Source organism: Hyperolius riggenbachi, chromosome 1 (genome assembly GCF_040937935.1).
Source record: "Hyperolius riggenbachi isolate aHypRig1 chromosome 1, aHypRig1.pri, whole genome shotgun sequence".
Lineage (NCBI taxonomy): Eukaryota > Metazoa > Chordata > Amphibia > Anura > Hyperoliidae > Hyperolius > Hyperolius riggenbachi.
In genome coordinates this window covers 145880439-145896349 of record NC_090646.1, presented here as the reverse complement: position 1 = coordinate 145896349, position 15911 = coordinate 145880439, and the positions used below count along the sequence as shown (strand labels likewise).

The following is a 15911-nucleotide window of genomic DNA, read 5'->3' as shown; positions in this document are numbered from 1 at the left end:
ACTGATTTTTCTAAGGTTTTATGGACTGATGAAATAAGAGTGAATCTTGATGGGCCAGATGGATGTGCCCGTGGCTGTATTGGTAAAGGGCAGAGAGTTCCAGTCCGACTCAGACGCCAGCAAGGTGGAGGTGGAGTACTGGTTTGGGCTGGTATCATCAAAGATGAGCTTGTGGGGCCTTTTTGGGTTGAGGATGGAGTCAAGCTCAACTCCCAGTCCTACTGCCAGTTTCTGGAAGACACCTTCTTCAAGCAGTGGTACAGGAAGAAGTCTGCATCCTTCAAGAAAAACATGATTTTCATGCAGGACAATGCTCCATCACACGCATCCAAGTACTGCACAGCGTGGCTGGCAAGAAAGGATATAAAAGAAGAAAAAATAATGACATGGCCTCCTTGTTCACCTGATCTGAACCCCATTGAGAACCTGTGGTCCATCATAAAATGTGAGATTTCCAAGGAGGGATGACAGTACACCTCTCTGAACAGTGTCTGGGAAGCTGTGGTTGCTGCTGCACGCAATGTTGATGGTGAACAGATCAAAACACTGACAGAATCCATGGATGGCGGGCTTTTGAGTGTCCTTGCAGAGAAAGGTGGCTATATTGGTCACTGATTTGTTTTTGTTTTGTTTTTGAATGTCAGAAATGTATATTTGTGAATGTTGAGATGTTATATTGGTTTCACTGGTAAAAATAAATAATTTAAATGGGTATATATTTGTTTTTTGTTAAGTTGCCTATTAATTATGCACAGTAATAGTCACTTGCACACACAGGTATCCCCCTAAAATAGCTAAAACTAAAAACTACTTTCAAAAATATTCAGCTTTGATATTAATGAGTTTTTTGGGTTCATTGAGAACATGGTTGTTGTCCAGTAATAAAATTATTCCTCAAAAATACCACTTGCCTAATAATTCTGCACGCTCTGTATATTTTGTATTTGAATTATGCAGCATATAATTTGGAATTTGATGCATAATTGCAGTGCATGGAAAGTGTAAACCATTTGTCATACAGACATCATTTGTTATTATAACAAAAGTAAGGTGCAAGCTGCATAACATTTATAATTTGTATCAGCTTAAAACCATTTGCATCTTATTAACTATTTTCAATTACTATACAATAATATTGTGGACTTGTGTTACACATCACATGTGAAATTAGAAAGATGTGTTTTTATTAGGCGTCTCCCTCTGTTCTCCGATGATAATCAAATTCCTCCTCTTCCTGGTTAGCGCAGTCGTTGACATCCAACCCAAACATACTGCACTGCGCATGTGTAATATGCCCGCTAGGTCACCTTGTGACCGTGTTCTCAAGCGACGCCATATGACTTAAAAGCGTTCACGTGGTCGTAAGGCGCACATACTGCCCATACGCAGCGTAGTATGTCCGTGTCGGAGGTCACCAGCCATGCCGACCAGGAACAGGAGAAATTTGATTGTTACCGGAGAATGGAGGGAGACACCGGGGCATGGGAGGAGTGGTATTTGGGAATAATAGTTAGCATTAAGGTATCCTTTAACCTCACTCTTTGTGCATGGATCAAGAATTTCCTTTCCGACAGGACACAACTAGTCAAGCTTGGCAACTGTTCCTCCCAGTGATGAACCATCAACACAGGTTCCACACATGGGTATGAACTGTCCCTGATCCTGTTCTCCCTGTACACAAAAAGCTGTACCTCAATCTGCCGACACGGTCAAGGTCATCATATTTGCAGATGACATCCTTTGCCTTGTCAGTATGGATGGAGAGCAAACATACCAGGACAAGAATGAGTGTATTTGCAAATGGTGCAGGGAAACAAGCTTGTATTAAACACAGCAAGAACAGTTGAATTGGTCAAAGAAGGGGACCACTAGACCAGTGGTGCACAGCAGAGCTCGAATATTCGAGCTCTTTTTCAGCTATTCGAGCTCGGTATTCGAGCTCCGAATAGCTGGAGCTATTCGAATAGGCTATTCGAGTGATCTCGAATAGCCCATTCACTATTCGCGCTATTCGAGCTAACAGCGCTATTCGAGCTCGAATACCGAGCTCGAATAGCATCATAGCCCAGATTGATGTCCTTAGAGCCAATCAGAGGGCTCCCAGGCCCTCTGACGGCAGCCAATCACAGAGGGTGACCCTGGCCAGCCCCTACCCTATAAATAGCGGCCGCCATGTTCCGTTTCTCCGTCCTTGCCTGACTTTGCACAGAGAGAGATCTGCTCCTTTGTGCGTTGGCTTAGCAAGAGCTTTATTGTGGTCATTTACCTAGCGTTTTTGCTCACATACACCTCCTATATACACCTATATTGTTGTTAGTTAGATAGACATTGTATTTTAGTTAGTAGCTTTTGTGTTACATAGAGAGGGACAGCTGCTGCAGGCTTACAGCTTTAGGCCTCAGGGCCTGCCTGTGTGGGCAGCTGTTCTCTCCTGTCCTCTGTTTATTTCTCATCTATACCAGTATTTCTGCTGTCCTTTACTACTGATTGATTGTATTTTGTATTGTAGTTATATACTGTAACTGTACTAGGACACTCACTGTCACTGTTCATAGGCTAGCTCCTGCGTGTGCGTGCACTCACTGTCTGTGTACTGTACACACACTATTTCCTTCTGAATAGTTATATACTGTAACTGTACTAGGACACTCACTGTCACTGTTCATAGGCTACTAGCTCCTGCGTGTGCGTGCACTCACTGTCTGTGTACTGTACACACACTCTATTTCCTTCTGAATAGTTATATACTGTAACTGTACTAGGACACTCACTGTCACTGTTCATAGGCTACTAGCTCCTGCGTGTGCGTGCACTCACTGTCTGTGTACTGTACACACACACTATTTCCTTCTGAATAGTTATATACTGTAACTGTACTAGGACACTCACTGTCACTGTTCATAGGCTACTAGCTCCTGCGTGTGCGTGCACTCACTGTCTGTGTACTGTACACACACTCTATTTCCTTCTGAATAGTTATATACTGTAACTGTACTAGGACACTCACTGTCACTGTTCATAGGCTAGCTCCTGCGTGTGCGTGCACTCACTGTCTGTGTGCTGTACACACACTCTATTTCCTTCTGAATAGTTATATACTGTAACTGTACTAGGACACTCACTGTCACTGTTCATAGGCTACTAGCTCCTGCGTGTGCGTGCACTCACTGTCTGTGTACTGTAGTGTACTGTACACACACACTATTTCCTTCTGAATAGTTATATACTGTAACTGTACTAGGACACTCACTGTCACTGTTCATAGGCTACTAGCTCCTGCGTGTGCGTGCACTCACTGTCTGTGTACTGTAGTGTACTGTACACACACTCTATTTCCTTCTGAATAGTTATATACTGTAACTGTACTAGGACACTCACTGTCACTGTTCATAGGCTACTAGCTCCTGCGTGTGCGTGCACTCACTGTCTGTGTACTGTACACACACTATTTCCTTCTGAATAGTTATATACTGTAACTGTACTAGGACACTCACTGTCACTGTTCATAGGCTACTAGCTCCTGCGTGTGCGTGCACTCACTGTCTGTGTACTGTAGTGTACTGTACACACACTATTTCCTTCTGAATAGTTATATACTGTAACTGTACTAGGACACTCACTGTCACTGTTCATAGGCTACTAGCTCCTGCGTGTGCGTGCACTCACTGTCTGTGTACTGTACACACACTTTATTTCCTTCTGAATAGTTATATACTGTAACTGTACTAGGACACTCACTGTCACTGTTCATAGGCTAGCTCCTGCATGTGCGTGCACTCACTGTCTGTGTACTGTACACACACTATTTCCTTCTGATTACTGATTGATTATTGTAATTTCTAGTTGTACTTACTGTTACTACTTACTGTACTAGTAGGGACACTCAGTCACTGTTCATAGGCTAGCTCCTGCGTGTACTCACTCACTGTCTGTGTACACACACTCTATTTCCTTGTGATTATTACTACTGATTATTTTAACTTCTAGTTGTACTTCCTGACTGTTACTACTTACTGTACTAGACACTCACTCAGTCACTGTTCATAGGCTAGCTCCTGCGCGTGTTTGCGCGTGCGTGCACTCACTGATTATTGTAACTTCTAGTTGTACTTCCTGACTGTTACTACTTACTTACTGTACTAGACACTCACTCAGTCACCTCGCCCACCAACCCACTCCATTAAAGTACCCCACTTTTCACCCGCCCTTTTAAAAAACTTTTGTGTTTACGCCCAAAACATCGAAGATGTCTGGAAGTGGCAGCCAGCGCGGTTTTGGCAAGGGGAAGGGCAGCAAGGGAATCAGGAGGAGAGGGAGAAGCATTGTGGCAAGCCGCGGGCGCGACCGCGCCACCATGCACAGTTCCGCAGCAGCAGCAGCAGCGTCAGTGGCTAACATTCCTCCTATAGCCACTGGCCGTGGACGCCTTGGGCGCCGCCCAGCAGGAGCATCTGCAACTCACGCTGCAGAGACACAGCAGCAGCAGCGTGTAGCACCTGCTCCGATTTTCCTCCAGCCGGGTCGGAAACGTCCCATTGAGGAAAAGGATGCAGCCACTGTGGTGCAACTGATGACGGAGGATGAGCAGCCCGCCATCAGCTCTGCATCCGAGGCCTCCACCCTCACCACCACCACCACCCCTGTTCGCAGCAGCCGCCCAGCAGGGCCTGGGGAGGAGGCCAGTTCACCGTCAGTCGCCGACCTGTCATTCAGCAGTCTTTTGACCCCAGGCATCATGAGTAAATTGTCTGCTGTTGTTGGCGATCTTCAGGAGGAGATGCTTATGGGCACTTTGGGGGAGGAGGGATTAGACAGCAAGACTGTGGCAACAGTCAAGCAGCCCATCCATGCATCAGGAGAGGAGTTTGGGGGGTCATCATCCCAGCAGAACATGTTTCAGGAGGGGGAGGATGATGATGACACGGTGACAGACAGAGACTGGGTTCCACCAGCTCCAGGGGATGTCGTCATCAGCAGCTCTGAGGAGGATGCGCTTGTGGGCCTTGCATGGAGGCGCATCATTGGCAGCAGTAGGCAGGTCCCCCAGCCTGCTGGTGTCTCAGGCTCAGCAGCAGCATCTGCCAGTACCACCACCAGCCGCACCCAAGCCCCCCCCCCCCCAACCACCACAGGGAGACAGGCAGCAGCGGTTCCATGCCGTAGGGGGTTGTTTTTGTCACCAACCTGGCGCTTTTTCACCATGCCCACAGTGTACAGCAAGTACGCCACTTGCAACCACTGTCAGCGGAAGTTGAGCAGAGGTGCAGACCCCTTAAAGTTCAGCACCAGCTCGCTCATCAACCACCTTGCTGCGAAACATTTCCACCAGCATGAGGAGTTCCAGAGGCTGAAGGCATCTGGTGCTGGCAGTGGCACCACACCCATCACTGCACAGCCTTCAGCAGCAGCAGCAGCAGCAACAGCAGCCACTCGCCCTCCTGCTCCTCCAGCAGCACCAGCAGGAGTGCGGAAACGCACTGCTCCTCCCCCCTCTGCAACTCCTGCCGCCGACACTGAGGCCTGTTCTGGCAGCCAGTCCTCAGTGGCCTCCTCTGCTGTCTCCGCTGATTCCCGTGCCAGCAAAAAGCGACGCCAGAGCCTTTTGAGCGAGTCCTTCCAGGGGGTGGTTAGGGCTCTGCCTCCCAGCAGCCGTCACGTGCGGCAGCTGAACGGCTTGCTGGCACGGGCCATGTGCTCCCAACTCCTGCCGTACACGCTCGTGCAGGAGGGGAGCGACATGCGTGCGCTGCTTGCTTGTGCAGCCCCAGACTGGCAGCTCCCCAGCAGACACTTCTTCGCCCGCAAGGCCATTCCTGCACTGCACCGCTTTGTGATGGCCAATGTGGAGCGAGGGCTGGAGCACGCGGTTGGTGAAAGGGTCCACGTCACCATGGACTCCTGGAGCAGCCGCTTCGGGACAGGCCGCTACCTGTCCTTCACTGTCCACTGGGTCAGCTTGGTGGAAGGGGGTGAGGATGGGAGAGCAGCAGCGGGCACAGCAGCAGCAGCAACACAGTGGGTGGTGCCACCCCGCAGGGTCGGGGGAACTGCAGCAGGTTCCTCCGATCCTCTGCCATCCTCCGGCACACCTGGCCAAACCCCCCGCCTCAGCAGCAGCGTGAAGGCCCGCCACTGCCAAGCGCTGCTGCAGTTGGTCAGCCTTGGGAAGACCAAGCTGACGGCAACCCATGTGTTGGCCAAACTCCAGGAGCAGGAGAGGATTTGGCTGACCCCCAGAGGCCTCAGAGTCGGAGAGGTGGTGGCCGACAATGGGGCCAATCTGGTTGCCGCAATAGACAGGGGAAACCTGACCCACATCCCCTGTCTTGCCCACGTGCTGAACCTGGTGGTGCAGAAGTTCTTGCGCACCTACCAGGGGATGGGCGAACTGCTGGAAACGGCAAGGAACGTTGTGCGTCACTTCCGGCGCTCGGCTGCAGCCTGTGCGAGCCTGGAAGACGTGCAAAAGGAGCTGGAGCTGCCACGCCATCGGCTGATCCTTGACGTTCCGACTCGCTGGAACTCCACCCTGGCGATGTTGGAGCGTCTGGTTGAACAGAAGCACGCTGTCAACCAGTACCTTGCCCTGGCCACTGTTTCCGCCGCTCAGAGAAGGGACAAGACCAGCAACATCCCGTCCATCGTCCCCGATGATGACTGGAGACACATGCAGCAGGTGTGCTTAGTGCTGGCTCCCTTTCTGCAGGCCACTAACATGGTGAGCAGGGACCATGCTATGGTCTGCGAGTGGGTGCCCCTGGTTTGTCTGCTGAACAGGGCCCTCGATGCTTTGCTGGAACAGGGAGCGGCAGCCTTGGACCAGCAGGAGCGGCAAGCAGCTGCACAGTCCACCTCTGAGGGGGAGGAGGACTTGGTGGAGGTCCCTGACCTTGCTGCTGATGAGGGGGATCAGCACAGCGCAGCTGAGTTGGTGCGGGGGTGGAGAGAGGATGAGGCGGCAGAGGAGGATGAGGACAGCACTGCCGCCGATGTGCCAGCAGACGTGGCCCGCCTCTTCCCAATGGCAGCGCACATGCTGACGTGCCTGCGCAGGGACCCCAGGGTGATCCAGATGAAGCAGAGGGAGGACATCTGGATCAGCATGATGTTGGACCCGCGCCTTAAGGGGAAGTTGAGCCAGTTCCTGCCGCCTGCAGGAGGAGACCCAGCGCAACAAATAAGGAGCTTGCAGCAGGCCCTTGTTGAGCGCTTGGAGGAAGCCTTCCCCCAGCCTTCCACCCCCACTGTCCAGCCAGCACAGAGGCAGCAGCAGGTGTCTGCATCCAGCAGCAAGCGCCCCACAGACCTGCTGTCTCTCAGCCACGAGCTCTACAGGACTGTAGAGGCTCCGGCAGCAGTGACTAGAGAGAAGGTGCATGCAGCAGCATCCTCCTCCGGTCACAGCCAGCGCCTGACCCGCATGGTGGCTGACTACATGGGGTCCTACAGCGGGCTTGACAGCGATGCCCCTGTTGATCCCATGGAGTACTGGGTCAAGCGCCTGGAGATCTGGAGCGAGCTGGCGCAGTACGCCCTGGAAGTGCTGTCCTGCCCCCCTTCCAGCGTGCTGTCCGAGCGCTGCTTCAGTGCAGCTGGTGGCGTGGTCACCGAGAAACGCTCACGTCTGTCTCACAAGTCTGTGGACAGACTGACGTTTCTCAAGATGAACCAGGCGTGGGTGGAAGGCGAGTTCCTGGCCCCTGTTGTCGGCGAGAGGGGGACATGAACTGGCTGCCGGAACTTAGAACCATCGTTAATGTGCCTTACCACCCTTTACCACCTCCTGGCTCCTGCTCACTAAGCCAGCCTGGTTCACTTTGACTATTACGTCACCTGCAGCCACACATTTTACAACTACAGTGGGCTGCTGTGTACTGCCCTTCTGCTGTCTGTCTGTGTTTCCCACTGCCAGGGTACACAGAATTACCTTCTGCTGCCACTCTGCCACCAGCTATTATGTCAAACAATAGCTATATATCTGTGTAATTGGTTGTAAAACCAAAACTACAAAACCATTAAAAAAAAAAAAGGTTTAATTTTTCTGAGGTGCCCGGGTTGAAAACTGTGTTGTCCCAGTTGTGTATTGGACACGATGTGGGCTGCACGACCGCTGTCTGGGACCTCCTGTTGTGTTTATTTACAGCCCTGGTATCACCCGCTAGGTACCAGGGCTATTATGTCACGCTGCCTGCCTGCTGCCACACTCACACTACTCCTCCATTCCTCCTGCTGCTGCTGCTGTCTGTCTGTGTTTCCCACTGCCAGGGTACACAGAATTACATTCTGCTGCCACTCTGCCACCAGCTATTACGTCAAACAATAGCTGCTCACACTACTCCTCCATTCCTCCTGCTGCTGCTGCTGTCGGTCTGTGTTTCCCACTGCCAGGGTACACAGAATTACCTTCTGCTGCCACTCTGCCACCAGCTATTACGTCAAACAATAGCTATATATCTGTGTAATTGGTTGTAAAACCAAAACTACAAAACCATTAAAAAAAAAAAGGTTTAATTTTTCAGAGGTGCCCGGGTTGAAAACTGTGCTGTCCCAGTTGTGTATTGGACACGATGTGGGCTGCACGACCGCTGTCTAGGACCTCCTGCCTGCTGTGTTTATTTACAGCCCTGGTATCACCGCTAGGTACCAGGGCTATTATGTCACGCTGCCTGCCTCATTGACTGCCTGCTGCCACACACTCATCCTCCTCCTCCTGCTGCTGAATTTACCTCCTGCTGTCTGTGTGTTTCCACTGCCAGGGAGCACATACAATGGCGCTTCCAACATGCGTGCGCCACCAGCTATTTGTTACGCTCAAAAATAGCTGCATTTCTTTAAAAAAAAAATTGAAAAGAGAAATAAGTGAAGAAGAAGAAGACGATATAGAAAAAGAAGGAGAAGAAAAACAAGGAGAAGAAGAAGATGAAGAAGATGAAGGAGAAGAAGAAGAAGAAGAAGAAGAAGAAGATGAAGATGAAAAAGAAGAAGAAGAAGAAGATGAAGAAGAAGAAGATGAAGAAGAAGAAGATGAAGAAGAAGAAGATGAAGAAGAAGAAGATGATGATGATGAAGATGAAGAAGAAGAAGAAGAAGAAGAAGAAGAAGACAATATAGAAGAAGAAGAAGAAGAAGACAATATAGAAGAAGAAGAAGATATAGAAGAAGATATAGAAGAAGAAGATATAGAAGAAGATATAGAAGAAGAAGAAGAAGATATAGAAGATAAAGAAGAAGAAGAAGAAGAAGTATATACAGTAATGAACAAAATTCTGGACACAACTTCTCTTTCCACCATTTTTTTTTAAAGGAACATCCCCACATAATCACTTGCTGTTGTTACATGGAAAAAAAGATGTTTCTTGCATCATTCACCCTCAAAACAAGTGTTGGAAGCTATTTAAGGCCAATTCGAATAGTCAGCTCGAATAATGAGCTCGAATACCGACTCGAATAGTGAGCTCGAAGTCCGAGGTCGAATCGAATAGTAAAAATTATTCGACTCGAATATTTGACTGACCTCGAATAATTTACTATTCGAATTCGACCAAACTCGAATTTTAAAATGGGGTATTTGAGCACCACTGCACTAGACTACACAGGGAAAGTATATGAAAGGAGAGGGGGGGGGGCAGGGGCACTAGACACCTGGAAAAGCTCCACTAGACCCCAGGGAAATATATGAATAAGACAGGAGACCACTAAATCACCAGAACAAGCTAGGACACAAGGAGGGGGTTTATCACCATAGAAATTCAATTTAGCCACATCTTATAGCCCGCCCACTTTTGAAACCACACCTCCTGCATATAAAGAATTTAAGCTTTCTAGAAGCTTTGTATTCATGTGATTTTTAGAAATGTTTTTATCTTCGCAGTACTAGGAGAAAAAAACTACATAATGCAGAAAAATAAACCTTTATTACAACATTGAATATCATCCTGATGCATTGTAGTACCAACAAAATAAAACAAGTTTTATTATAAATTGCACAAATAACCAAATTCAATTAGTGTTTATTATCAACTGTCACATTTTTTTTGAAAATAATAAGTGGAAATTTAAAATGCATAGGAAATAAAATAATTTCTGAGGGGAAAAAGCAGCAAAACGTCTAGTTTGCCCCCCTCCCCCCTCCCAAAAAAAAGGATATATCCTAAAGCTGGCCATATACCGGTACTTATAGATTTCCACCCAAAGTTCTAAAACTATTGATTCCCTTCTGAAGAAAAACGATTTAGAAGGAATCGATTCCTACCATACACTGTACATCCATTTCTAATAGATTCCAGCAGGAATCTATTGAAAATCAAACTGCAGAATAGCACCGTTTCGATGCAGTGCAAAGCTATAGGGCTTCGATCTGCCAATGCACTTGCTTCACCCTCAATTGTTGTAAATTTTCCATCCTGTCCAATCGATACAGTTGATCAATTTTTAGTCAAAATCGATTAAAAAAAGAATTGACCAATCTGACATTTTAGGAAATAAGTTCCCAGCACATAAATCGAATCTGTAAGGAATCGAATGAGAAAATTAATGAGTGTATGGCCAACTTAAAGTGAACCTCCAGACTAAAAATCGACTCAGCAGCACTGAAAAAGCCTGGTGTTTCTTTAACAGTTTCACGGCATCAGAACTTTGTTTCTCTTATACAAGCCTCATTTTTAAGTGCACAGAAGAAAACTGCCCGGGCAGTTTTCCCCTTATGCTGTGCAAAGCATGATGGGATTTCTGATGTTGTTGTTCTCGTTCTGCTGTTTTGGTGCAATTTTTTTTTTACATTTTGAATTTGACATTTGAAGCCTAGTGTGGGAGGGGTTATCAGGACACAGGACAGTTGGAACTGTGTCTCATGCTCCCTGTCACCTCCTTTCAACCAAAAGGATGACTGCCCCCATGAATCACAAACATTTGCCTGTTCTTTTAAAACAGGGTGGGTGAAAGATTATATTACCTATCTATTCTAATTAACATAACTAATGTAACTTAATAACAGTATGTTTGTTTAGGCTGAAGTTCCCCTTTAAGGTATCAAAAGTAGTGGTAAAGTTATTGCTGATTAAATAAGGACATAGCTAAAATGTCAAAACTGCTGTAGTCCATAAGAGGAAAACAGGTCTAGGTGCTAACTGGTTAAACCACCTTCTATTCCACCATAAGCAAGAAGAAATTACCTTTTTCAGTGTAAGTTCCACATTTGTATCTGCCGTGAAATTATACTTGGCAATTGCGTCTCCAATTTCTCGTACTTGTGCTGGTGGTGGGGGTCGCACTGGTTGAGCCTTCTCAGCTGGGCTGATTTTCTTTTGTAAAGAATTAGAAAAATATTAGAAAACACCCAGAATTACCATGTCTATTCATTCTGTAGTAAAAGGCTTTGAAGGTTCTATGCCTAACTGTAACAGTACCAGTACCTAGTCTATAGACTACACACTGAGATGTTAAACCTGATGTATCAGTTTGTTTCCACTAAAGCTACATACACACCTGATATTTCTTCACCTGAAATGACTATTTATGAATGTTTCATTTCATTGAACCAATTCCTAACTGCATAAAATGTGCATTACATTTGCATGCAAGTTGGAATAATTAGCCTCTCACTGACCATCTTTAAATACAATGGATCATCAACCACATTCTCAAGGATGTTGGGGGACACCTATAGACACTCTAGTTTTTCAGCCAAGATGATCATGAGCAATCATTTTGGAAGAAAAATATCTAAAGTGTATAAGTACTGTATATTCTGGCGTATAAGACTACTTTTTAACCCATGAAAATCTTTTGAAAAGTCAGGGGTCGTCTTATACGCCGGGTGTCATTGATGCCGGGTGATACGCCCAATCCTGTTACCGACTCTCAGATCTCACTGCTGAGGATTGTAGTGAAGCGGCGCAGGCGCACGTTTGAGATCTGAGAGGCTGAGAAGGAGGTAAATAGGATACAAGGGTGGGCCAGACGGGTGAAAGAGGCGTGTTTTATGGGCACAGCACGATCTATTCTTCCATTTCACTCTAGTAAAAAGGTAGACAAGGAGAGCAGACCAATACACTTAGGGATAGGGAGAGTTGACCAATGCAACCAATCAATCACCTATATACCGTTATATACTGGGTTCCACATACAGTACAGCACCAGTATCTGTTCATATCAGTATATGATTTATTTTTATTTTTATTTGGTGTGCGTTGGAAGAGGGGTAGTCTTATACAACCAAGAAAAGTTGGGGGTCGTCTTATACGCCGGAATATACGGTAACTTAAAGAGTATCCGATCCGAAGCTCAGGTATAAAATTAGATACGTACCTAAAGTGAAGGAAGTCCCAGGATCCTGTTAATGCTTCCCTCGCTATTCCGTTGTCCCACCATTGCTGAGCGATACCCCAGAAGATCGGGACCGCGCAGCTTCTCTTCCTCTATCATGGCCACGCAATTGCCAACCGAGCCCACCCGTGCATGGGTAGTAAACCGGAGCTGCGGGCCCCATGCTACTGCGCATGTGGGCTTACGCAGCTACTGCGCGCCCAAGCTATAGGAAGAGGAGCTGCACGGCCCTGATGTGGAGGGAGGCCACACTCAGCAACAGGGTACCATGGAGTAGCAATGGAAGCCTCAATAGGACCCCAAGGATTCCCTCTCTTAAAGTCAACCTCCAGACTAAAAATCTACTCAGCAGAACTGAAAAGGCTTGGTGTTTCTTTAACAGTTTCACAGCATCAGAACTTTGTTTTTCTTACCAAAGCATCATTTTTAGCTGCATTTTTAGCTAAGCTCCACCCATCAAAGAAAACTGCCCGGGCTTTTTTCCCCTGATGCTGTGCAAAGCATGATGGGATTTCCTATGTTGCTATTCATGTTGCCTAGCAACTGGGAGGGGTGATCAGCACACAGGACAGTTGGCACTGTGTCTCATGCTCCCTGTCACCTCCTTTCAACCAAAAAGATGGCTGCCCTCATGAAATCAAAAATGTGCCTGTTCTTTTAAAACAGGGTGGGTAAAAGATTATATTAGCTATCTATATTAATTAACATAACTAATGTAACTTAATGACAGTATGTTTGTTTAGGCTGAAGTTCGTCTTTAAGGTAAGTATCTGATTTTGATCTTGAGCTTCGGCTCAGGATCACATTAAAGAGGAACTTTACTGAGTGCAACTTAATGATTCAAATTAATGTTTTCCCATTGTAAACTCTATCCTCTCCCTGATTTACATTCTTAAATTTAATCACAGGTGGCGGCATCTTTACTACTGGTAGGTGCATCACTGTGGAATGTTGGTATATTGTCTGTTCTGAAGTGAGCAAGAACACCTGGTCTCCCTGAGTGCTCTGGGGCAGATGGCTGCATAACTAAAAAGCCTAGGATAAACATCACTGGGAGGGCGGGGTCACAGTCTAATATACAACAATATATACATATAGGAAGTGTTTTTGATGCTAAACCCAGGATACCTAGCATAAAATTGAGTATCCTGAATAGTGTGTTACGTTCTATTGTATGTTGTTGTGTGCCTCTATAAGAATTGGCGTTATTTTCCCACCACCCCCAATCAGATTCAGACTTTCAGGGCAGGTTTAAATTTAATAAGTTACGGAGAATTAGAATACCATCAAATCTAGGCAAGAAAGCACTGATACACAAGTCCTGCATCATAGATGACAAACTATAGCAGCTAGTCCATGGACTTGAATCAACACCCCAAGATTGCTGAATGGCGAGCACCTTTCAATACATGTAAAATGTTTAAAGGTAAAAATGTTTGCCCAAATCAAGTAAACATGTACTATCCTAACTTTGTTTTCAAACCTATTCTAGCAAAATGATGGCTAACTTCAGTATACAGAACATGGTCTGCTATGGTCATATGACTGCATACACCAATAGAGCTATTACGGTTAGATACTGGAAAGCTTTGGACTTTTCTCATTGAGCAGAACAAAAATTATCCCCCCCCCCTAAAAATATATTCATTTTTAAGTTGGACCAATAATTTTAACTCTAAAAACGAATTTGTTTATTAACCCTCGTATGCGGATTAGGGTCACAACAAGATCAGAAGTAACTACATTTGTACAGTTACATAGTTAGCTGGGTTGGAAAAAAGACATATGTCCATCAAGAGCAACCAGAAAATATAACACTGGCTTGCACCCTCATATCTCAGCTGATCTAGACTAAAGGAAGGTAAAAAACCCTTACAAGACTTGGACCAATTAACCAAATTGTAGGTTTTTTTTGCCATCCTCTGGATCAACTGATAAATGTGAGGGTTCGGGACAGTGTTGTATCATATTTTCATGTTGAATCCGATGGATGTATTTCTTTTTTCAACCCAAGTAACTATGCAAGGACTCCAGAGAATTGGGAGACAACACTAGTCATGTGGCCAAATAAATGCTGGAGTGAATAAGTCTCAAGATCTCGACAAAAAGGAGTCTCTAAATTATTAACAGAGCTGCTAACTAGTCGATTCATCCTGAATGCCATACTGATGCCACATTAGTGTAAGGTGGAATCAGAGGAGTAGAAAGCACAGGATTCACAAAACATTTCCAAAACAGCGCTGTGATTTGTCTTAGTCAACACGTGGAGGTAGTTCTAATAAAGAAATGTTAGCTTTAGTACAGGTTGACTAGAGTACAGCATAAAATACAGAAGGAAAATATACTAACCTCAACATAAGAAATCGGAAATATTCCCACTCGTCCATGGTGCTCCCCTTCATACCAGTTCTTGTCTATTTTCCTGAGTATGTACACAGTGTCTCCTTTTTTAAAAGACAGCTCTCTGTAAAGTACAGATTTTCATCATGGACACACAGACTATTTTTAATCATTGTAATCTTTGAGATATGTTTGCAACAATGTAAAATGCCGATCTATGGATTAATCTTTTAGTGCTTTCTTTAATTTTCAGCCATTTATTAAACAAAGATGGTGCTTTTATTCTGCATTTTAAATGCTTCAATACATCTTGACGCGGTTTCATTTCTTATTTTGAACTAGTTTAGGATGTGTAAGGCACAGCACAGGTCAGACAGTAAGAATGGGACGGGCATGAGACACTAGAGAATGAAGGATAGGTTAATGGGCAGAGGATGTGGAGGATGATTTAGGAAGGGAATTGGAGAATTGTAGGAGGTATAGAATATAAGTGAGTAAGACAGGTACGACTAACAGCAGTGGAAGTAAATAGAGTGGGGGTGGCCAAAGCAGATTTGGATGAAAGATAAGGTGCAATTAGGTTAAAATCAGAAAAGGGTATTTGGAGTGAGAGGGAAAGGGTGAGGTTAGATTGGGGATGAGTAGGCAAGTGTCCAGAAAACTGAAATGGGGGGTAGAATGATAAGTGAGAATAAGGAGAGGTGACCTTTTGTTTAGGAGAGATTAAGGTTGGGAGGCTAGACGAGGTTTAGGAATAAGGACACAAAGAGCGGAAGAAAAGGTGAAGTTTAGGTTGGTCAGTAGGGGAAGTCAGGAGTGGTGAACTGGGAGGGGGATTCTTAGTAGTGATAGGAGCATAGATGTGGGGTGACTGAATGGGGGGGGGGGGCAGAGTAATGACATGGTTGTAGTGTGGTACTACCAGACTTTGGATGGAGATACTGGGCTTCATGGATAAGGAGTGCCTAGCAGTAGAACAGTTTCTATACTGGTCCGGGCAGGCAATGAATACAGTATATGGTCCAGGCAGGCAATCAAGATAAGTTAAATGAAATGTGAAAGGGGGATACTGACTACTTGCATGAATAAGAGAACAAGGAGAAAAGCTGTTCTAAACTGCTATTTTAGGCATGCCACATTCTCTGTGAACTGAGCCACACGATTGTATGCATGTAATAAATAGTGATGGTCATGTCTAGGCGAACTCATGGGGAAGCATGTAATCAGTCTGGTCAGGTGACAGATAT

At 45.8% G+C, this 15911-nt stretch overlaps 1 protein-coding gene across 15 annotated transcripts in view; it reads right to left on the bottom strand.

Moving 5' to 3' along the window:
* The window catches only part of SORBS2 (sorbin and SH3 domain containing 2), a 403972-nt gene that overhangs the window by 32758 nt on the left and 355303 nt on the right, over positions 1-15911 (bottom strand). For all 15 annotated transcript variants that reach the window (XM_068278687.1, XM_068278672.1, XM_068278679.1 and 12 more), the window contains 2 exons: positions 14674-14788; positions 11172-11300 (listed from right to left, as the gene is read on the bottom strand). In XM_068278687.1, the coding sequence (XP_068134788.1) occupies positions 11172-11300; positions 14674-14788 (244 nt within the window). The remainder of the gene's footprint in view (positions 1-11171; positions 11301-14673; positions 14789-15911) is intronic.